At 41.2% G+C, this 22610-nt stretch overlaps 2 protein-coding genes across 5 annotated transcripts in view; one reads left to right on the top strand and one right to left on the bottom strand.

Moving 5' to 3' along the window:
- gldc (glycine dehydrogenase (decarboxylating)) overlaps positions 1 to 19541 on the top strand; it is a 26824-nt gene extending 7283 nt beyond the window's left edge. Inside the window, 23 exon segments of the mRNA XM_061672355.1 lie at positions 695 to 859; positions 958 to 1035; positions 1117 to 1264; positions 1877 to 2073; positions 2684 to 2780; positions 2856 to 2961; positions 3020 to 3159; positions 4319 to 4399; positions 4489 to 4586; positions 5834 to 5918; positions 5991 to 6032; positions 6128 to 6270; positions 7330 to 7405; positions 9681 to 9806; positions 11717 to 11758; positions 11760 to 11867; positions 14046 to 14158; positions 15192 to 15333; positions 15424 to 15535; positions 15947 to 16042; positions 16119 to 16291; positions 16368 to 16448; positions 18360 to 19541. Of these exon segments, the coding sequence (XP_061528339.1) occupies positions 695 to 859; positions 958 to 1035; positions 1117 to 1264; positions 1877 to 2073; positions 2684 to 2780; positions 2856 to 2961; positions 3020 to 3159; positions 4319 to 4399; positions 4489 to 4586; positions 5834 to 5918; positions 5991 to 6032; positions 6128 to 6270; positions 7330 to 7405; positions 9681 to 9806; positions 11717 to 11758; positions 11760 to 11867; positions 14046 to 14158; positions 15192 to 15333; positions 15424 to 15535; positions 15947 to 16042; positions 16119 to 16291; positions 16368 to 16448; positions 18360 to 18500 (2590 nt within the window). The 3' untranslated portion in view covers positions 18501 to 19541.
- jak2b (Janus kinase 2b) overlaps positions 15204 to 22610 on the bottom strand; it is a 59643-nt gene continuing 52236 nt past the window's right edge. For 2 of the 4 annotated variants that reach the window (XR_009768294.1, XR_009768296.1), the window contains 3 exons: positions 18432 to 22610; positions 16135 to 16472; positions 15204 to 15340 (listed from right to left, as the gene is read on the bottom strand). Coding sequence is in view for 1 of the 4 variants with exons in the window: in XM_061672354.1 (XP_061528338.1) it covers positions 22509 to 22610 (102 nt within the window). In the remaining 3 variants the exon portion in view is untranslated. Of the gene's footprint in view, positions 15341 to 16134; positions 16473 to 18081 lie in introns of those variants that run through there. The other 2 variants (XR_009768295.1, XM_061672354.1) reach the window with 2 other exon arrangements.

The following is a 22610-nucleotide window of genomic DNA, read 5'->3' as shown; positions in this document are numbered from 1 at the left end:
TGCTTAAATGTATCCGAATGACTGGAAGCCACCCTGTGACTTGAGTTTTATCACATGTGACAATGTGAGTCAGTGCATATTCTCTGCTGGACTTAAAGGAACCCACCCGGACAACATTTTTTACTGAAAAACATATCGTTAAAAAACAAACAAAAAAAACACACACACACCAAAACAAAACCGATATACCAGATTTGTCAGATTTCTACCAGCGGGGAAAAAAGTAAATGTATTCAAAATCAATAAAACATAAAAAAGAATTAAAAATTGAAAAGAAAATGTGAATAATGCAGACATTTTACTCCTATAATCAATACGGTGGACCCTTGCTATTCGCGGTGGATAGACTGTGCGAATAGCGAGAATCAGTGAATAATTGACGCTTATTATAACTGCTGTGAATCTATTTTTCTGGAAAAATAAAGAAATAAATAAAAAAATCACAAATAACTGGGAGATTGGGGGAAATATTGCGAATAAGATGTGGGTTCCACAAATAACGGGGGATAGGTTCCCCAGTATAATCCACGAATGCCAAACTGCAAATATGCAGGGGTCCACTGTAAAAAGGAAAGACAATTAAGTTCTGGGGGGAAAATCCCATACAGTGTCCAATATGCCACAGTCCATATTCTCTGCTTTAATAATGTAAACCATCCCAGCCTACAATGTCTCTTATTTTTCTCATCCTCAGGGTGACTCAGTACACACCTTACCAGCCCGAGGTGTCCCAAGGGCGCCTGGAATCTCTCCTTAACTACCAGACCATGATCTGCGACATCACAGCCCTTCCCGTGGCCAATGCCTCGCTGCTAGACGAGGGCACGGCTGCCGCCGAGGCCATGCAGCTCTGCCACAGGTATGAATACACGTATTACGTATACCACATGTTAATGGAAAGGAAGAGATCCCAACTCTGGGTGACAAGTTCTGGGTTTCCTTGTGGTCTTCTTCCAGACAGAACAAAAGAAGAATCTTCTACATCGACCCTCGCTGTCACCCTCAGACCATTGCGGTGGTGCAGACCAGAGCCAAGTAGGGGCACACTCAAATGATTGTCAATCGTCCTGAACGTCGTATCAAACATGGGCACCCCGTGTGACTCTGATGTTCCAGCTACATCGGTGTGAATACTATTCTGAAGCCACCTCACGAGATGGACTTCAGCAAGAAAGACATCAGCGGTGTTCTGTTCCAGTACCCCGACACTGACGGCAGGGTGGAGGACTTCACGGCCCTTGTGGACCGGGCCCACAAGGGAGGGGTAAGACCATTTGATATGAAAATGTCAATAAAACGGTAGGATTTGTAGTAGCAGAATGGTCGAGAGGTCCTGGTTATTGATCTCTGTGTGGAGTTTGAATGTTCTCACTGTGCTTGCATGGGTTTTCTCCAGTTGCTCTGGCTAGTCCTCTCATGTTGGGTTAATTGAATGTTCCAAGTTGTCTATAGGTATCAATGGTTGTTTTTCTATAAGTGCCCTGCAATTGGGAGGTAACCAGTCCCAGGGTATAACCTGCCTCTCACCCCTCAGTTAGCTGGGATATGCTCCAGATCCCCCGCCACCCTAATGAGGACTAGTGGTACAGCAGATGGACGGATGGCTTGATTTAAAGTATAGTAGCTTTCCGAAAAGGTATTAAAATGGCAAAATAATTTTAAGCTTACCCCGGATACTGCAGGGTATATACTTAACAGTCTCCACTTGGCTGCACTAGCTCTCAGTCGCCTTGAGAGTTAAACGTTTCCTTACTATGGCCAACAACAGAGACCACCGTCGTTCTCCTCTCTTGTTGCCGTTTGTCAGCGTCTCTTGTTCTAAATGACACAGTCAATGTTGTTTTTGCAGTTTCCCACAAAATCTTTTTTTGTCTAGGCCCTTGCTTGCTGCGCGACAGACCTGCTGGCACTGTGTGTACTGCGTCCCCCCGGCGAGTTTGGTGTGGACATTGCGCTTGGGAGCTCCCAGAGGTTTGGAGTGCCTCTTTGCTATGGGGGTCCTCACGCTGCCTTCTTCTCTGTCAAAGAGAACCTGGTTCGAATGATGCCTGGCAGGATGGTCGGCGTCACCAGGTAGGATGTCGAGACTCCACAAAAATTACACTACTCACAAAAGGTTGCGGATATTGAGCTTTCTGCTGAAATCACCTCTTGCGAATTTTGCCGTACAGCTCCTTGTTAGAGAACAGAAACTTCTACAAAAAGTACTGAAATAGCGAACAGTTGGACATGTGCATTAAAACATTTAGAGCAGGTCAAATTAAGTTAACCTGTAAAGGTTATAGTGCACGGTGGACGACTGGTTAGAGCGTCTAGCTCACAGTTCTGAGGACCCGGGTTCAATCCCCGGCCCCGCCTGTGTGGAGTTTGGATGTTCTCCCCATGGCTGCGTGGGTTTTCTCCGGGCACTCCGGTTTCCTCCCACATCCCAAAAACATGCACGGTAGGTTAATTGACGACTCTAAATTGCCCGTAGGTGTGAATGTGAGGAGAAGCGGCTCAAAAAATGGATGGATGGATGGATGGATGGGGTTATAGCGCATTTTAGGTTAATCCATCAATTTCACCCGAAAGATGACTATCCCTAACTTTTTGAGAGTAGTGTATGTTACGTAGGTGTTTAAAGTTAAAAGTTGAAAAAAAATTACATACACACACACATTTATTGATTTATTTATGTAAGGGATGCTGCAGGAAAGGAAGTATTTAGGCTCGCACTGCAGACCAGGGAGCAGCACATCCGCAGAGACAAAGCCACCAGCAACATCTGCACAGCTCAGGTAGGACTTCAGAACCCAAAAACCTCACAAAACTATCTCATCGCATCCTAAGTGGGCTCATTTCCCGACAACCAGGCTCTGCTGGCTAATATGGCCGCCATGTTCGCACTCTACCACGGCCCACAAGGACTCAAACACATTGCCGAGAGGACGCACAACGCCACTCTTATACTCGCCGAGGGTAAGGTCCTTCACCCTGTGAGCAAAAACCTGACTAGTAAGTCATTGTTGTGGTCCAGGTCTGAAGAGAGCAGGACACCGGCTGCACAGCGAGATGTTCTTTGACACACTGAAGATCACCTGTGGTGTGGCGGCCAAGGACATCCTGGAGAGAGCCGCACAGAGGAACATCAACCTCAGGGTCTACGCTGACGGAGTGGTGAGGACTTCAAGCGCTTTAGCTACTTAGAGTCTAGAGTTATCACTGTTTCATCCATTTTCTTCCTATTTTCTTTGTCTAATACTACTAATAATAATAATTCATTTTATTTAGTCCCCTCCAAAGTATTGGAACGGCAATGTCAATTCCTTTGTTTTTGTTGTATACTGAAGACATTCGGGTTTCAGATCCAAAGAGGAATATGAGACATTTGTTCAGAATTCCAGCTTTTATTTCATGGTATTTACATCAAGATGTGTTAAACAACTCTGGACAGAGCACCTTTTGTTTGAAGCCACCCACTTTTCATGTGAGCAAAAGTAATTAGAACACACGTGATTAAATTAACTTAAAGTGAATAACATTTAATATTTGGTGGAATAACCTTTACTTGCAATAACTGCATCAAGCCTGCGACCCATTGACTTCACCGGACTGTTGCATTCTTCATTTTAAATACTTTTCCAGGCCTTTACTGCAGGCTCTTTCGGTTCTTGTTTGTTTCTGGGGGTTTCTCCCGTCAGTCTCCTCTTCAGGAGGTAAAATGCGTGCTCTATTTGGTTAAGGTCCGGTGATGGACTTGGCCAGTCCAAGACCTTCCACTTTTTACCCCTGATGAAGTCCTTTGTTGTGTTGGCAGTGTGTTTTGGGTCACTGTCTTGTTGCATGATGAAGCTTCTTCCGATTAGTTTACCTTTTTAAAGTGGTGGAGTGTCCAAGTGATCTGAGATAGGTTCCTAGTAGGGTCTTCCATTGATCTTAGAAGGTGGGACAACTCCTATGGATGCAGCTGGTGGTAGGGGGAACAATAGAGATCTGGGGCTACATCGGTAGCAGGCTGGTCATAGGTTGCCAAATCTGGACCTCTTGTCAGTCATAGATCGTGTTGTCAAGATCACAAAACTAAGGTTGAAGAGTAACCTTTCTGCTTTCATGTTTCTGGTTCTCTTTTGATGGAATTGCTGTTCTGTGTGACAAGTATCAACACAGAGTGAAGTTGTGAACTCAGCCTGTGAATTGTGCGGAGGTGGGACAGCGGCTGTGTGAAAAGGCAAAGTGGCAAGGCGGGACACAGATGTGAAATTTTAACAACTGAAACTCACTTCTGCAAATGTGCTGCTGTTGTTTTGTTTAATTTTTGTTTCTTTGCTCATTGCAGTTGGGTGTATCGCTGGACGAGACCGTGACAGAAAGAGACCTGGATGACTTGCTATGGGTCTTTGGCTGTGAATCTTCCGCCGTATGTTGACACCAATGCTTATTTTCTACCCATCCCGTTTTGTTGCTTTGGGCTAATCCCAGGGCGGTGTGCTTTTATTTTCTTTTTAGGAGCTGATCGCAGAGAAGATGGGCGAGCGGATGAAGGGCATAATGGGAAGTCCTTTTAAGAGGACCAGCAAGTACCTGGCGCACAAGGTCTTCAACAGGTGGAGAGTTACTTTCGTCATGAACTAGAATTCCATGTTATCTATTGTGTGACGGTATACATGACCTAACAAGATTTGTTGTTCCTCTTGAGTGTTTTGACACCAACGTTAGCCGCTAGAGTGAACTTTTAACATATAACAACAATTAGTAGCTGAGGTATTTTTTATTTTTTTAATAGTTTGTGTTGTCATGAACTAGCATTCCATGCTTAGTGGGGTCCTAATGTGATAGCATATGGTGTCTTACAAGACATGTCGTTCCTCTTGAGTGTTAGCCACTAACATTTATCTTCAATGGGGCCATAATTTTCTCTACTGTCTGAGTCTGTGTTGTTATTTATATTTGTCATGTAATGAACTATAATTAGTGTTAGCTGCTAACGTGAACCTTTATCAGTCTTGCCCTCTAATAACATTTAGTAGGCCAGGTAGTTTTTTTTTTTTTTTTTATAAATCATTTTTCTTGTCATGAACTAGCATTCCATGCTAACTGGAGCAATGATGTGATGGCGTATGTTATCTAACATGGGGTACGTTTGGAAATTCACTCCAAGCACACTCTCTACACTCCACAACGTTCGGAAGCTCAGAGCATTGTTGGAGTGTGTCGTTGGGTTATTCAGAGCGCCACACTCTGGGAGGGCCGGAGCGCACGCCCGCCTCTCTGACCGAGGAGACAGAGCGGCCAAAGTGTCAGGCAGAACTGACACATTCAATACGGCAGACTCACTGAAGCATCCCTGCCGATGCCCAACACAATCGTTCGAAAGCGTCACATTGGATTTCCGAACGTTCCCATGATATGTTTTTCCTCCTGAGTGTTCGCCGCTCATCTTTATCTTAACTAGGGTCATAATTTTCAGTTGTTCATATAGTGTGTGTGTGTGCGTGTGTGTGTGTTTTTAATCATTAGTCATCAACTAGCATTCCATTCTAACCTGATGACATCTGTGATCTAATAAGATTTGTTGTTCCCCCTGATTGCTTTGAAGTTAACAGCGTTAGCCACCAAAGTGAACTTTTGTCAGTCTTGTTCTCTGTTAACTTTTATCGGCTCAGGCAGTGAGTTTTCTCAAACTACCAGTCTTTGCTCACAGGCCTTTATCTTTACTGGGGTCATAAATAATCCAGTCTTGGCCTCTATTATCTTTTAGTTTAGCTCGAATTGAAACATGATATCACGCCCAGTCAGCCTTTTATACTATCGTTAGCACGTCGCTAACCGTCCTGCTTTGGGTCGTCCTCAGTTACCACTCGGAGACAAACATTGTACGCTATATGAAGCGCTTGGAGAACAAAGACATCTCTCTGGTGCACAGCATGATCCCACTGGTGAGATCTCAACCGCAGTAACACTTTAAGAAAATATAATAATGAATAATAATAATTATGGGGACTGTTTAGGGCTCCTGCACCATGAAGCTGAATAGCTCCTCAGAGCTAATGGTGAGTCACTTATCTCTAACCAATCAGAAAGTCTTGTTTTGAAGGTTCTATTTGTACCTTTTACCTCAATAAAATGTAATACGTGTTTGTTTTAGCCAATCACCTGGAGGGAGTTTGCCAACATTCACCCATTCGTGCCTCTGGAGCAAGCCGAAGGCTACCAGAAGCTCTTCAAGCAGCTGGAAAAGGACCTCTGTGAGGTGACAGGATATGACAAGATCTCCTTCCAGCCAAACAGGTGACCTCAGGATGGGATGTGCTCACCGTCAAATTAAAAAGCTTGTAAAGACTCATTTTTCAATCCAACTGGGATACATGAGATGAAAGTTGTCCTTTCAGGCTTGTGCAGAACACACATTTTGGTCCATTATTAGTTTACTATTTACTATACTAAAGACAAATGAAGCAATAGTAATATAATATTGGAAAACATCATTGATTTAATAAATTATAATAACACATGCATAGCACAAAATAATGGTGTTTTTAACGGATTTACTGGACTCGCCTGCCAGCAGTCCTGACCTGTCTTCCACTGAAAATGTGTGGCATATTATGAAGTGCAAAATACGACAACAGAGACCCCAGACGGTTGAGCAACTGAAGTTGTACAACAAGCAAGAATGGGAAATAAATCCTCATACGAAGCTTCAACAATTGTTGTCCTGAGTTCCCAAACACTTAAGTGTTGTTAAAAGACAAGGTGCTGTAACATAGTTGTAAACATGTCCTTTTCCATGCTTTCTCGGAACGTGCTGCAGACATCAACTTCAAAATGAATGAATATTTGCAAAAAACAATAGTTTATCAATTTGAAGCTTAAATGTCTTTATAGTGTATTCAATTCAATATAGGTTGAAAAGGATTTGCAAATCATTGCATTCTGTTTTTATTTACGTTTTACACAACGTCCCAACTTTTTGGGAGTTGGGGTTTGTAGTGTTTAAAGTTCAGAAAATTATATGTATTATACTCTGGTCAATTTGAGGCTTTTTTTTTTCGGAAGATGAAGTCATTATATTACCAGAAACGAGGTACAACAATAAAGTCAGGGGAATAAAGGCGTAGTTATGAAAAAAAAGAAAAGTAGTAATTCTACCTGAAAGTGTCACCAACTATTGTACATGTACAATACTTGGGTTGGTGAATTCTGCAGGCCAGTGTGGTTAATGTAATTACCTGTACGCTCAGCAAAGGTTGTGTCATTTGAATGCCAATTGTATATTTAGTGCTGTGTGTGTGTTTGTTTGTTTGTTTGTTTGTTTGTACGTACTTAACCGTTTGTTCTGTGCTCCAGTGGCGCTCAGGGCGAATATGCTGGGCTGGCAGCCATTAAGGCCTACCTCAATTCAAAGGGGGAGAGCTCAAGAAGCGTAAGTGATTCTTGTAAATTTATGACTTAATTCTTTTTTTTTTTTTTTTTTCTTCTTCTTTTTCTCCTTGTTTGGCTCTTAGGTCAATCAGAAAGGAAGAGCTGTATCCCTTTTTTTTGCCGGAACAGTTTTACTGTGTCACAGTGGACTTATTAAGCTGCCACTGTGGTTTCTTTGTATTCTGATGGATATTTATTGAGAATTACTGTACAGTCGTTTAGTCGAATAGAACAAAGTTTTTAAAGGGGAGTGACAGAAAAAACAAAGGAGAGAGACTAACAAAGTAACTAAATAATATAGGAAAAGAAGACAACAAAAGACAAAGCATTAGCTGTAAACAAGATGAGGAAAGTAAAGCGTTATATAACAAGTACAATGACACATTGGATTTGAGTAGTGCTACACCCTGTGAGGGAAGGACAGGAACTGAAATCTGACATTTTTCATAACAATAATAACAGCTACATTACCTTTATTCTTGTAACGTATTACAATTCTCTTACCTATGACAACTTCTTTCTCGTAAATATTACAACTTTATCCTTGTAACATATTACAACTTTTTTTCTCGTAACCTTACTTTATTGTCGTAATGACAACTTTTTTCCTCAAAAAATGTAACTTTATGCTTTTATCCGCATAACTTTATTCTCCTAACTACTATAACATTATTACGTTATTCCCGTAACGTATTACAACTTTATTCCCTGACTAAAACTTTACTCATTACACCTACCATTACTTTTTTCTTGTATCCTTACTTTTTTTCAAGTAAGCTTACGATTTTATTCCCGAAACTACTACGACTACAACTTTCCCAAAGTAACATTACTTTTACCATTTATTATTGTCAATCTCCTGACATAGGGACAATTTTATTTATTTCTTTTTTTTTTACTTTATTCTTTATGCAACTCCTTTCTCATAATTGATGACTTAATTCCCGTATTACAGCTACAGCTTTTTCCATGTAGCCTTACAACTTCATTCTCACGGCAATAACTTTATACTCATTGCAGAAATGAATCCTTATCACCCACATTTCTTGTCCTCAAACTGAGCTACAATGGGTCACTATGACATCACCGTTTAACACGTTTGCCGATTGGTCACCGCTTTCAGATAAGAAGTCCCTTGAGATTAAAGAACGGCTGACTGGACTCTTTGTACTTGTACTCTCATGCCTGTTCTCTTTTTGGTAATGGTCTTTGTCTGCGCGTCTTTGATAGGGAGCCGGTCTTGAAAGAGTCAAAGTCCAAATTGACAAGATTCCATATTTGGCATTTACATTTTGCCGAGGCCGCCTCCGTGTCATTTGTGGACGTTGCCCAAGCCGCAGGTCAAGCTCTATTGTGCAATGTCATCGAGTGTCACCCTAATAAGGCAGCAGATCAATTAGTGACCAGCAGGACGCTTAACCATTCAGGTCACAAAAAAACAAATAAAAACATTGAGATCACTGCTGCAGGATGTTTGTCACATTGTAATTCAAAATTTAAAGAAAGAAATAAATACTAATTTTATTTTCATTCATCTACACTATGTATTGATATAAATGTATTTTACACATTTAAAAAGTCTACAGTCGCTGATTGAAAACATTGAATAATCTGAATTTTAAAGTCATTGCTTGTTTAATTTATACTTTGTAATTTATCATAAATTTACTTTACATGTATATACTTTATATGAATTAAAAAATGAAATCTTGAATAGCCCACTAGAAAAATGTGAATTTTACCCTCTTCATAAGAAAGTTAAAAATATCTAAAATATTACTGTATTTAAAAAAAGTAAAATAGTTGACCAAAATGTCACAAAAATCACAATTTGATTATTGTATTTTATTTTTTAAATGTATTTCTATGTATTTTAAATCAAAATAAATCTAGAACAACATACCGAAGGACAGAAAAATCATATGTTTTTAAAACATATTTGTTTTTAAAAGAAAACAAAAAAATCTAGAATTAACTTCTTATCAAAAAGGATGGCGGGATGGAAATTATTTAACTATTTAATATTTCTCCGTGTATTTATTTCATGATGAGACTGATTTATTTTTTTTATGATACATAAAATTCTAGAATGGCACAAAAAAGATGATAAAATAATAACCTCCATGGTGAGTTTAAACTTATTTTTGCCTGTTGTTATGATTAATGTAGAAAAGTAATTAAGCTCCATCTCAATCAGGGGTTGGACAAGACAAACCCGGTTAACTGATGAAATGGCGTCTTGTTACCTTTATTGACAAGATGTCTTTTTGTTGCAGGTATGTTTGATCCCCAAGTCTGCACACGGTACAAACCCGGCCAGCGCTCAGATGGTGGGCATGAAGGTGCAAGTGGTGGAGGTGGACAAAGACGGCAACATCGACATGGTCCAGCTCAAAGCCCTGGTATCACGCCCACTTATCAAAATTATTTTTGAAATGTATATTTTTGCAGTTCTTAACATTGACATTTGTAAAAGTTTGAAAAATATACTAAAATATATTTTTATAATTTAGTGTTTGTGTTTAAGTTTGTCATGTTTTTAATTGAAACGTTAGTTTTGTTTTTGCAACAGTTTTCCAATATTTTCCTTAATTTCTCTGCAAATAATACACCTTAACTATTGTTAATGTACAGTGATCGACAGAGCCCCCATCTAATTGAAAAGTAGGTCTTTGGCGCCATCTTGTTGCCTCTTGGTGAAAAGAAACTATGTTTAAGTAGGGGAAGGAGCTTCTATGACATGGGTGAAAGCGCTACCGAATAGAAATAATGCTTTGGTGCCATCTTGCAGCATCTAGGTAATTAAAAGCCTTTTTTACATTTTCATATTTTATTTAAAAAAAGCAAAGCACACCTCAAAGACCCCTTAGGATGATGACAAAAAATGGACGAAGGTTTCCTTTGCCCGGACGCGGGTCACCGGGGCCCCCCTCTGGGGCCAGGCCTGGAGGTGGGGCTCGAAGGGGAGCGTCCGGTAGCCGGGCCTGCACCCACGGGGCCCGGCCGGGCATAGCCCGAAAGGGTAACGTGGGTCCCCCTTCCCATGGGCTCACCACCTGTGGAAGGGGCCATGGGGGTCGGGTGCAATGCGAGCTGGGCGGTGGCCGAAGGCGGGGACCTTGGCGATCCGATCCCCGGCTACAGAACCTGGCTCTAGGGACGTGGAATGTCACCTCTCTGGCAGGGAAGGAGCCCGAGCTGGTGTGTGAGGTCGAGAAGTTCCGACTAGATATAGTCGGACTCGCCTCCACGCACTCCTTGGGCTCTGGTACCAGTCCTCTGGAGAGGGGTTGAACTTTCTACCACTCTGGAGTTGCCCACGGTGAGAGACGCCGAGCAGGTGTGGGTACACTTATTGCCCCACGGCTCGGCGCCTGTACGTCGGGGTTCACCCCGGTGGATGAAAGGGTAGCCTCCCTCCGCCTTTGGGTGGGGGGACGGGTCCTGACTGTCCTTGGAGGGGGTTCTGGAGAGCGCCGCCGCTGGGGACTCCATCGTTCTGCTGGGGGACTTCAATGCTCACGTGGGCAATGACAGTGAGACTTGGAAGGGCGTGATTGGGAGGAACGGCCCCCCCGATCAGAACCCGAGCGGTGTTCTGTTATTGGACTTCTCTGCTAATCACGGATTGTCCATAACGAACACCGTGTTCAAGCATAAGAGTGTCCACACGTGCACTTGGCACCAGGACACCTGAGGTCGCGGTTCGATGATCAACTTTGTGGTCGGGATATCGGACTTGCGGCCGCATGTCTTGGACACTCGGGTGAAGAGAGGGGCGGAGCTGTTGGTGGACACCAAACTGCACAAACACACACACAATAATTCCTAAATTTTCTGTCTGAAAAAACAAATGTTTTATTTGTTTAAATTCTATTTTATTTTAAATTGAAATTTCCTCATTAAAGTTGCTAGAAAAATGTTTGCAATATTTTATTAATTTGCTTTGTAAATAATGCACACCTAAATGGGTTTTTTAATTTTCTATACTTTTTTTTAAACATTTGTAAGTTTGCTAGTAAAAACTTAAAATAATTTGTCTCCGGTTTCTCTTTAAATTGTAAACCTTAAATAACCAAATGTTTTCCATTGTAATTTCGTATTGTTAATTATGGAATTATTTGTATTTCTAGTTTACCTTGTATACTTTAATTTATTTCAATTAGTTTTTGTTGGTAAAATGTTTTCAATGTGTTATGTAATATTCTCTGTAAATAATGCAATATGCGCTTTTAATCGCACAAAAAAGACACAATTTTGTCCCGATTGACTGCTGGTTGGATTGACTTAAACGGCCTCCTCTGTCTTCCAGGTGGACAAGCACAAGGCCAACCTGGCGGCCATGATGATCACAGTACCCGTCAACGTTCGGTGTGTTTGAGGAGCAAATTCAGGATGTGTGTGACCTCATCCACCAGCACGGTGGCCAGGTCTACCTGGACGGTGCCAACATGAACGCCCAGGTACGTGCGCGTGGTGTGTGTGTGTGTGTGTGTGTCTTACATGCTCGTAAATAGATGATCTTTGATCCCCGCGCTACCACCAGGAAGACAACCAATCACATGACTCGGACACAGAACATACCCTAATACAGTGGCACCCTGACTTATGAGTGACCTTACTTTCAAGTTTTTCGAAATAAAAGCTGTCGCGGGGCGCAATTCTTTTTTGTCTTGAGTTCAGAGCAAATATTTGACTTAAGAGCGCCGATAGTGGCAGCGAACTTCACAAGCTGCAGTTTGGCAGATGGGAAACAGTACTTGACACATTTTGTATTTAATCAAACCACTTTTGTATTTCATCAACCACAAACCACTTCTCCTCACAAGGGTCGCGGGCGTGCCGGAGCCTATCCCAGCTATCATCGGGTAGGAGGCGAGGTACACCCTGAACTGGTTGCCAGCCAATCACAGTGCATGCACATTGAAAATGCCAAATGCACACTCAATTTGATTATATCTGTGCCCTTTTGTGCACCACACAGCGTTTTCTTTTGGGGGGCCGGAGCGTTGCAGTAGACTGGGCTCGAGTGTAGTGTTGTTGTTCACAAACAATTCCTTCCAACAATACACGTACTGAAAAGAATCACTTCATGTACTGATTCGTTCTTCCGTGCCACTGTGATAAAAAATATACTTTTAGGACATTAAAAACACAGTACGGAGAGTCATTGAGCAATGAAAGGTTACCAATAATGTGGTAATGCTGCTACAATGAATGAATTGTGCAAATGATGCAGAGTCCTCTGGCAATTCAGAGTAGTTTGAAGTGACTAATTGTGCGATAATCTGGTACACTGACAATGGTGCAAATGGTGCAGATACTTCTCAAGCACACGGGTGGGCCATTTTTGGTCAACAACAGATATGCAAATGGTGCAGAGTGACGAGACTACTAGAGTGAGTGCACAAATAATGTAGTAGTGTCTCAACAGAGATGTGCGAAATTGGCAGCATGTTACAGTGGAATTGTAAGTCAGCTGTTTAAGAAGTTAATGGCAAGAGGGAAGAAGTTGTTGGAACGTCTGCTGGTTTTGGTTTGCATTGTTTGATGGCGTCTACCAGAGGGAAGGAGCTGGAAGAGGTGGTGACCAGGACGTGGACTGTCCAAGAGGATTTTGCATGCTCCTGTCTTAGTTCTGGCAGCGTGCAAGTCCCAAGAGTACAGACGATTTTTTTCCCCGCAGTCCTGACTGTCTGTTGCAGTCAGAGGTTGTCCTTTTTTGTAGCAGCACTAAACCAGACCGGAATGGATGAACACAGGACTGATTCAATGACTGCTGTGTAGAACTGCCTCAACAGCTCCTGTGGCAGGTCCTGAGAGACTTTAGCTCCCAGGAACTTGAAGGTCTCGACGACTGACACAGGGCAGTTGGACAGAAGTCAACGATCATCTCTTGAGCGTGTTCAGCTCCAGGTCGTGCCAGCCGCAACAAAGCTCCAGCCGCTCCACTTCCTGTCGATACGCAGACTCGTCACCGTCCTTGATGAGGCCCGATGACTGTGGTCTTGTCTGCAAACTTTAGAAGTTTGACAGCTGGGTGCGTTGAGGTTCAGTCGTTTGTGGAGAGAGAGAAGAGCAGCGGGAAGAGGACTCATCCTTGGGGGGCCCCCGTGATGATGATGTGTGTGGATGAGGTGCCTCACCTGCTGTGTCCTGACCGTCAGGAAGCTGTAAATCCACCTGCAGATGGCAGGTGAGACGCCGAGCTGAACATGTTTGGAGGAGAGTCGTTCGGGGACGATGGTTTTGAACGCAGAGCTGAAATCCACGAATAAGACCCTCGCGTAGGTCCCTGCGCCATCGAGGTGTTCTATGAAGTGCAGTCCCATGTTAACTGCATCATCCACAGACCTGTTTCGGTAGGAAAACTGTAGTTGATTCGTTCCAAACTGTAGTTGGTTAGTGATTGTCATTTGGGATGCGTTCACAAAGCCATGTTTTCGAAATATGAAAAAAAAAATAAAATAAATTAAGACAGGAGCGTGGAAAACCCATAGGTAGGTCAAGGCACCAGTGTATTAGACGTCATCAGATTGTGCGGGTGTACCTAATCTAGAGCCCGCTGAGTGTATTTTGAAGCTACTGTACTGTATGTTATGCTTGTTGCATGAGTAAAACTAGTGAATGTGTTTTTCCAGGTAGGTCTGTGTCGTCCTGGAGATTACGGCTCCGACGTGTCTCACCTCAACCTCCACAAGACGTTCTGTATCCCTCACGGAGGCGGTGGACCTGGCATGGGACCCATCGGAGTGTAAGTCCCACGCGCACTACTAGCGGTGTTGGAGAGTAATTAATTACATAGAATGACATTATTTAATCAAATTACAAAATGTATGTAATTGTAATCCATCACATTACTGGGAGAAAATGTCATTAAATTACAGTTGCTTTTGGAAATTTCCGTTACAATTTTAGTTCCATTGGGAAAATAGCTGCAAAGCCCAGATCTTTTTTATTTATTATTATTATTTTTTTTTTTTAAATATCACTTCACTTGTGATTGGCTCTCACTGGTCATGTCCCATTGTCTAGTCACAAACATGACATTTTCTTCCAAATATGACCTCAAAGGGGGCCGACATCTGCCTCACAGTTCTGAAGACTGGGGTTCAAATCCCGGCCCCGCCTGTGTGGAGTTTGCATGTTCTCCCCGTGTCTGCGTGTTTTTTTTTTCTGGGCACTCCGGTTTCCTCCCACATCCCAAAAACATGCATTAATCGAAGACTCTAAATTGGCCATAGGTTTGAATGTGAGTGCGACTGGTTGTTTGTTTACATGTGCCCTGCGATCGGCTGGCGACCAATTCAGGGTGTAGCCCGCCTTTCGCCCGAAGATGGCTGGGACGGGCTCCAGCACGCCCGTGACCCTAGTGAGGATAAAATGAACGGAAGATTCATGCATGAATGACCTCAAAGCGCCACCTTGTGTTGACTGAGATTTTGAAAATGTTAGACTCATGGTTACACTTTAAGACATTTGTGGAACATTCCAACTTTTGTCTACATGTAACTAGTGAGGCAAAATTGTGCACTAGTTGACGCCTGTACTTGTCCTACAAGAATGGCCCGTGTCCTACCAGACTGCAAAAATGCTATCGTGGAAAAAACATATACGGACATTCTACTAGTGCGCTGAATTGCTGTACTAGTGAGGACAAAGAGTGTAGTAGACATGTACCCTGAACTGGATATCAAGGACATGGAATACATTCTCTCAGTCTTCACTTTAGCATTGGCATTAGCATTAGCAGCCTGCCGTTTCCCCCCCCCCCCTCCCCCGTTCAGGAAAGCCCACCTGGCACCGTTCCTACCGAGCCACCCGGTGGTCTCCATGCGCTCGGTCAACAGCAGCAGCTCCCTGGGCACCATCAGCGCCGCGCCGTGGGGATCCAGCGCCATCCTGCCCATCTCCTGGGCCTACATCAAGGTCGCCACTGAAAAAGCGTATACAGTAGTAGTATTCTTCATATGTTCCTCTTATTAATATGAATACTTGTCGTGTGTTTGTGAATAAAAGATGATGGGCGCCAAGGGGCTAGTTCATGCCACAGAGATTGCCATCCTCAACGCCAACTACATGGCCAAGCGGCTGGAGGGCCACTATAAGATCCTCTACAGAGGGTCGAAAGGTACACTCACGTGTCCAGTTAATCTGCATAGCAACAGATGACGCCCCACAAAGGTGTTCGTGAGTGAGCACCGCCGGGAATAGTGACAATTTGCGAGTAAATGACGCCCACCCAACAAGTTTGTAATCACCTTAGATACCACAAGATGGCGCGGGCACTTTTTTTTCTATGAGATATGGCTGGCTAAATGTAGCTCTTTCCCTCACTTCAACATGGTTCCTTGGACCCTAGATTGCACCAAAGCACTACTTTTACATTAGACACGGCTTTGGCCTGAACACAAACACTGAATTGGTGAACTCGGACATCAAACACGACAGCTATTACATTCGTGATTGGAAAAGGACAAGTGAGTTTTTGGCTTTCCATGTAAGAGTTAGAAAATGGAGAGACGTGTGTATGTTTCAACAGGCTTCGTAGCCCACGAGTTCATTTTGGACGTGAGGCCCTTCAAGAAGACGGCCAACGTGGAGGCCGTGGACGTGGCCAAGAGGCTCCAAGATTACGGTCATTATTACCTACAAAAATGCGCAAAACATTGGGATTTTTATTGAACTGTATTTATTTATTTATTTTTTTTTAGGGTTCCACGCGCCTACCATGTCGTGGCCCGTGTCGGGAACGCTGATGATCGAGCCCACAGAGTCTGAGGACAAAGCGGAGATGGACCGCTTCTGCGACGCCCTGCTCGGCATCCGGCAGGAGATCGCCGACATCGAGGAGGGCAGGATGGACTCTCGCGTCAACCCCCTCAAGGTTATTGTCGTCGCCGTGTTAAAAACGCCGACCAATATGGAGACCCGTCCGCCGTCTCACCCGGGTTTCTTTCCAGATGTCCCCTCACTCGTTGGCCTGCGTCTCCTCCTCCAATTGGGACAGACCTTACACCAGGGAGTTTGCGGCCTTCCCCTTGGTCAGTTTCCTTCTTTTGTGGCTGCTATGCATGAGCATAAAGTTGAAAGCATTTTCTTGGAATTAATAACAATTTTAATAACAATCAAAATCTGGGCACTTGTGTTTTTAATCAATTTGGAAACATGTTTACAACTACATGTGTAACACTACAAATATCGATAATTCAATATAAAGGAATAATTAAAATGTTTACATTTTCATCTATTTGAAGCTATTTTACATTTTGCACTAAAAATAATTTTAAAACAAATGTTTTCATTGACAATTTCTGGCACTTTTGAATATACAAAAAATAGACAAATGTGGAAAGAAATGTCACTTAAGGATTTAGTGTGACCCTTTTTATAGAATTAGTTTTTTAATACAGACAACACAGTATACAAATGTATGATTAGTAAATTATAATATTTTGGATAAATTATGAAATATGTAATTCCTATTTTTAATGGAAACAATATTAATTACAAGAGGTTTTTGGGGGGATTTCAATCTAAAGATTTATATTTGGTCAATAGTTTTAAAATTAAAACATTGACTCAGTAGTTCTTTCTGATTAAAAAAAATGTTTTATGGTTTTCTTTGACGATTATATTCTTTTGTCAGTTTTCGGGGGGAAAAAATGTGAAAAGAATGAACACTTGTTTCATTTATATATTTTGATTAACTAAGAATAGTAGTGCAAATTAACAAGGCATAATGATATGTAAAAAAAAATAAAATATGATTAGTAAATTATAGTCATAGTCAATAATTGTAATCTTAAAATAAGTAATTGCGATGTTTTTAATTACAATTATTTTACCTACAATAATTTTTGGGAGGGTTTTCTGGTCAAAGTAAAATGTGAACATGTTTGAATTGACATTTTTTTCAGGTTTGGTTCAATTAAAAAAAAAAAGAAAAATGTAAAAAAAAAAAAAAACTAAAGCGGAGACTTTTAGTGTTGTTTGTTCATTTAAATGCTGATACATTTATGAAGAAGAGTACTAGTCCAAATTAGTAAACAAATCATAACGATGTATAAATGTGTGTGTGTTATTAAATTATTCATAAATATTTTAATTAATATAATATAAATACTTGTAATAGTTTTTAAATAAAGCAATTGTACTTTTAAGAAAAAAGCATTTTAATGAGAAAAACTTTGCCAGAAGAAAAAAAAAACACCCAAGAATCTTGATATTTATAATTAAAAATGTTTTTTGACCAACAACTGAAAAAGTTGGTCAATTCCAAAAAAAAAAGAAAAAAATGTTGGTTTTTTTTGTTTTTTTTTAAGTTACAAACTTTTATTTGAATTTTGTTTCTGATAACAACAAACCAATTATCCTTTTAACTGATAATGTCAGTTTAACAAAAATGTAATAAAAAAAAAAAGGACACTTGTTTACATTTATATAATTTTGTAAAACAGGGTCCTAGTGCAAATTAGTTAACAATTCAAAATAATGTAGAATTAATACAATGCTTATAATAATTCTCATTAATATTTATAGAATTGATCATTATAGTTTTTAATAAACAATATTTTTAATTAGAAGTTGTCCTCGTTAAAAAGATGTGGACATGTTTTGCATTGACAACAGATATGTCAGTTTGGAACCATCAAAAAAAAAAAGAAAAAGAAATGCAGACACTTAAATGTGAGTTGTAATTTGTGTATTGAATTTTTATATTATTATTTTTTGTGGACTACATTTATAATTGTGATTCTTACCTAAGCTCCTCTTTTTTCCAGACTTACTTTTTGTCATTTTCCAAAGTTTTCCCAATTCCAAGAATTGCATTTATTTTTTTTAATCTATTTTTTTAAAGTTACAGAAATGGCTGTTGCAACATATGAGCTGGATTACAGAAAACGCAACTAAACTGATTTTCAAACAAACTGTTTTTTTTTTTTCCCCCACAGCCCTTCATTCGTCCCGAGACCAAATTCTGGCCGAGTATCTCGCGGATCGACGACATCTACGGCGACCAGCACCTGGTGTGCACCTGCCCCCCCATGGAGGTCTACGAGTCCCCCTACGAGGCGAAGCGGGCCTCCTCGTAGGGTTTTTCTCTCCTTTTGGCTCGGTCCCAACATCCACGCTTGAGCATTTGATGCACCTCGCCATGGAAAGAAAGAGAGGAACTGTTAGAAGAAAAGAAGAAGTCCACAAATGATCACAATAATACAATATTAAATTCTATTTTTCATATATTAAGTAGGATGACATTGGGGCTGAGCCTACATGATGTAGCCTCCATTTACATAAGTAACAAATCTGGGTTCTTCCCAACTCTTTAAATGGACCAAAGGTGCAACTTTTGCCTTTTTCTAAAAAAATAAATGCAATAATTGCACCCTAACACAACTTTACAATATTTCTCAAAAACAAAACTTAACAATTCCTTGTGCCTCTATTGTTGTTGCCTTGACGTTCCTTCGTTTTTTTTTTTTCTTATACTCTTCTTGTAGGCGGCACGGTGAACAACTGGTTAGAGCGTCTGCCTCACAGTTCTGAGGACCGGGGTTCAATCCCCCGGCCCCGCCTGTGTGGAGTTTGCATGTTCTCCCCGTGCCTGCGTGGGTTTTCTCCGGGCACTCCGGTTTCCTCCCACATCCCAAAAACATACACGCTAAGTTAATTGACAACTCTAAATTGCCCGTAGGTGTGACTGTGAGTGTGAGCGTGAATGGTTGTTTGTTTGTTTGTGCCCTGCGATTGGCTGGCAACCGGTTCAGGGTGTACCCCGCCTCCTGCCCGATGACAGCTGGGATAGGCTCCAGCACGCCCGCGACCCTTAGTGAGGAGAAGCGGCTCAGAAAATGGATTTATGGATTCTTGTAGACTTGTTAATGTTATTGTGTTTTAAAAGTCCACCCCTCCCCCAATGCGTTTTCTTTAGTGGATGTTATTTTGTTCTTCATATTTACAGCTCCGAATGACCAAGTAGCCTCCCCTTCTTTGAGTTATTTTACTCTAATTTAACTGGACTCCAGCCATGTGCTCCATGGTTACTTTCTAACCAATCCGTTTTTGTTATTTGTTTTTTTGCCAAGAAGACCAAATAATTAAACAAGACTCATGTTTAAGATGTATTTCTTTTGACTTTGTCATTATTTTAGTATATTGTAATACACACACACACATACAACCTGGTGTAATAAAAAAAACAGACAGGTACATTGTCTTTGTAGATTCTCTGTCATCCGAGGGGTATTCCAGCAAGCAGGTAATGTGAAAACTCAAGAGTAAGACGGGGAATCTGACTCGAGCATTTACATTATCAAGAGTCGCAAATATAGCTGATTTCCTTAAAATGGTTTAATTAAATTTATTTTTTCATGTGATCTATTTTGTAGTCATTTCCTTGTAACTGGTTGAATGTTAATAACAATAAATAGATATACATTTTGTTTATTAATTGGTTTAATTCTGAATAAATTTTAAAAGGAATTGTTTCATGAGTAAAATAAACTAATTTAAATCTTTATTCATGAATTAGTATTGTATCCATTCATCTTATTAAATAATTGGTTAAATGATTTATTGTAAAAAAAAAACAAAATTTAAAAAATATATAGTTTTAGAGTAAACCATTTTTTTTTTTAACACTTTTCTTTTGATCTCATCTGCAAATCACCCGAGTTATCTGTTCATTTAAAAAAACAAAAAAAAAAAAAAAAAAAATCCAATTTAGCCCTTGAGCTAATTGGCTAATTGGATGGCATTTTGGCCTCCAAAATGTGATGTGGGCGGGACACGTCATGCATATCTCATCACTGCTCATGCACAAAATGTCTTTTTGTTGGCTGAGTACAAATCAAATGTATATATTTGTATTTCCTGTATATTCATATTCCATTTTAGTCTAAAAATCAATGACACAAATATGTAAATAAAATTGTGTTCCATGTTAAAGGAATATTTACTTCATTAATCAATGTCTATTAGTATTCATAGTTGACCAAAAATATGCCTGAATGTTGTTTACATTTTGTATTTAATTAAAGTGCTTCCAAGTACGCTTTTAGATGCCGGATTGCACATAATTATCAGATGTTATCCAAAACATATTCCTATATGCTTCAATTTAATGTGCGCCTTTGTGCTGTTCAAGTCAGTGCATCCAATAGTAATGCAATAAAACTTCCACATTCACTTGTGCATCGATTGCTTCTTTGTTTCACCGTCACAGTGGAATATATTTTAATATCACTCGATGCCTGCATGAGCAGCTCTAATTCCAAGGGGGGGGGGGGGGAAAGTACTGTAAGTAACTCGACGTTTCTATTAGTTTCCATGGCGAATGGACATATCGGGGCTCCATTGACGTCTTTTGGTTGTGCCCGTGAACGAGCTTACAGAAGGTGATCATACTTGAACTAATTCAGTACAGCTGTTCTGGACCTGGATCCTCCCAGTTTTTGAGTTCAGGGGAAGTCAGGTCAGAACTGAGGTTTACATTAACAGAACGGTCAACCTGCTTGCTGGAATTTAACTGACTATATTAATATCAGACATCGTTATTTTTTGTAGCTCCTCAATTTACACCATAAGAAAATAAAATGCTACCGTCACGTTGAAGAAAGACTACTGGGGTAGTGAATTTCCGATGAGGTTTTCCACAAAGGTTGATAGGCGATTGCACTTTCTGAAGAGGCCCACAAACGTTAGGACATTGTTGTAAGCAGACAACAGGTGAAGACAAACCTCCCCTGTTTAGACACAGCTTTTCTAGTTCTACATAGATGGCTTCTTTCACCCCTTTCAAATCAACTTTCCCAAGCCAGAGTTTGGACGAAGTTATGTCTCTTCGTTTTTAGATGCAAAGGAATCCTCAACGTAAGACTTGTTTCTACTCTCGTGCATTCGTTTATACCACATTTATGATGCAACTAGTCTCTCGCCCGGCCTCACCCACTGACATCTGGACTTTGGTCTGTTTTCCTGCCGCTTCACCGTTCTATGGCCTTGAAAAGCCCTTTGAGACTCTTTTGTGATTAAAGGCTATACACAGAAACTTGATTCACAAAGAAACTGTTCGCCTTTGTTGTGCCATGTGTTTGCTGAAAGGCTGCTTGGTCTCTCCAACGTCGAGGTCATTGCACGCCTCACTACACCGAAACCGCAGAAACAACATAGCTGAGTTAGCTTTTTTTTTCTTCTTCCTTTTCCATTGTACCGGTTCGAGGCCGAGTGGTGACAATGGCACCGCTTTTCAGAAACTCCTCCGACCTGGTTGTAAAACGTAGGCCGAGGATGGCCGTGACCTAACTATCATCTGATTGTCTGACAGATGTAGGTGTTTCTTTAGGCGCACTTTCACAATCATGGTGTGTGTGTGTGTGAAGGTTGCCACCCCCGAACCTGACTGAACTGTGGTGTAGTGTGCGAGGTTTTGCAACCGTTTTCATGAGTGGCCGATCAGGTTTTTCAGCGATTTGAAATTTGAATCGGCGTCTTAACGTCGCCGCAGATAACATTGACCTCACGGGGAAAACACATTTCCGGGTTTAGCGAGCCACACCACAGTAAGCCATACGATAGTATATAAAGCATCAAATACTGTGTTTTGCATACTTGACTGTATTCAAAATGTATGCTGTACCTGAGGGTGAAAAAGAAAAACTTGTGCCGCGAATGTACGTACGTGCTGGGTATGTTCAAATGAACGGAGCCGGCGAGCCTCCTTTCAAATATCCACACTCTCGCTTTTATTCTCGCCAACACTCTCTCTCTTTAGCAAACTCCTTCTTCCTTAACTATTAATAGCTTTTTATAGTTTAAGGAATGTGGAAAAAGTACAAGATATTGAATACGCAGCATCAAACGCCTATGCAGGCTCGCCGGGTATGCGCACGCACACACATAGAAGCAAGCGCCTCCATGTTTAAATTTGACTAATTAAAGTCTACTCAGTCTATATAATACATTAGAAAATATTTCAACAAAAACCAAAATATTCGAACAGATGCATTTTGGACGCAATGCTTTTTCTTCGCTCTCCGGTGGACATCTAGTTGAAAAGGGGGGCTGCGGCACTTCGGGTGATAGTGGGCAGTGCTGGGCGGTCAATCGCTGTCCCTGAGCAGGTCGATGCGCAGGCTGAGCTCGTTGAAGGACGGACGTAGGCCCGAGTCGTTGTCCCAGCACTCCGCCATGATCTCGTACAT

This window comes from Phycodurus eques, chromosome 3, assembly GCF_024500275.1.
Source record: "Phycodurus eques isolate BA_2022a chromosome 3, UOR_Pequ_1.1, whole genome shotgun sequence".
Classification (NCBI taxonomy): domain Eukaryota; kingdom Metazoa; phylum Chordata; class Actinopteri; order Syngnathiformes; family Syngnathidae; genus Phycodurus; species Phycodurus eques.
The sequence above is the reverse complement of the archived record's forward strand: the minus strand, read 5'-3'. Positions and strand labels throughout refer to the sequence as shown.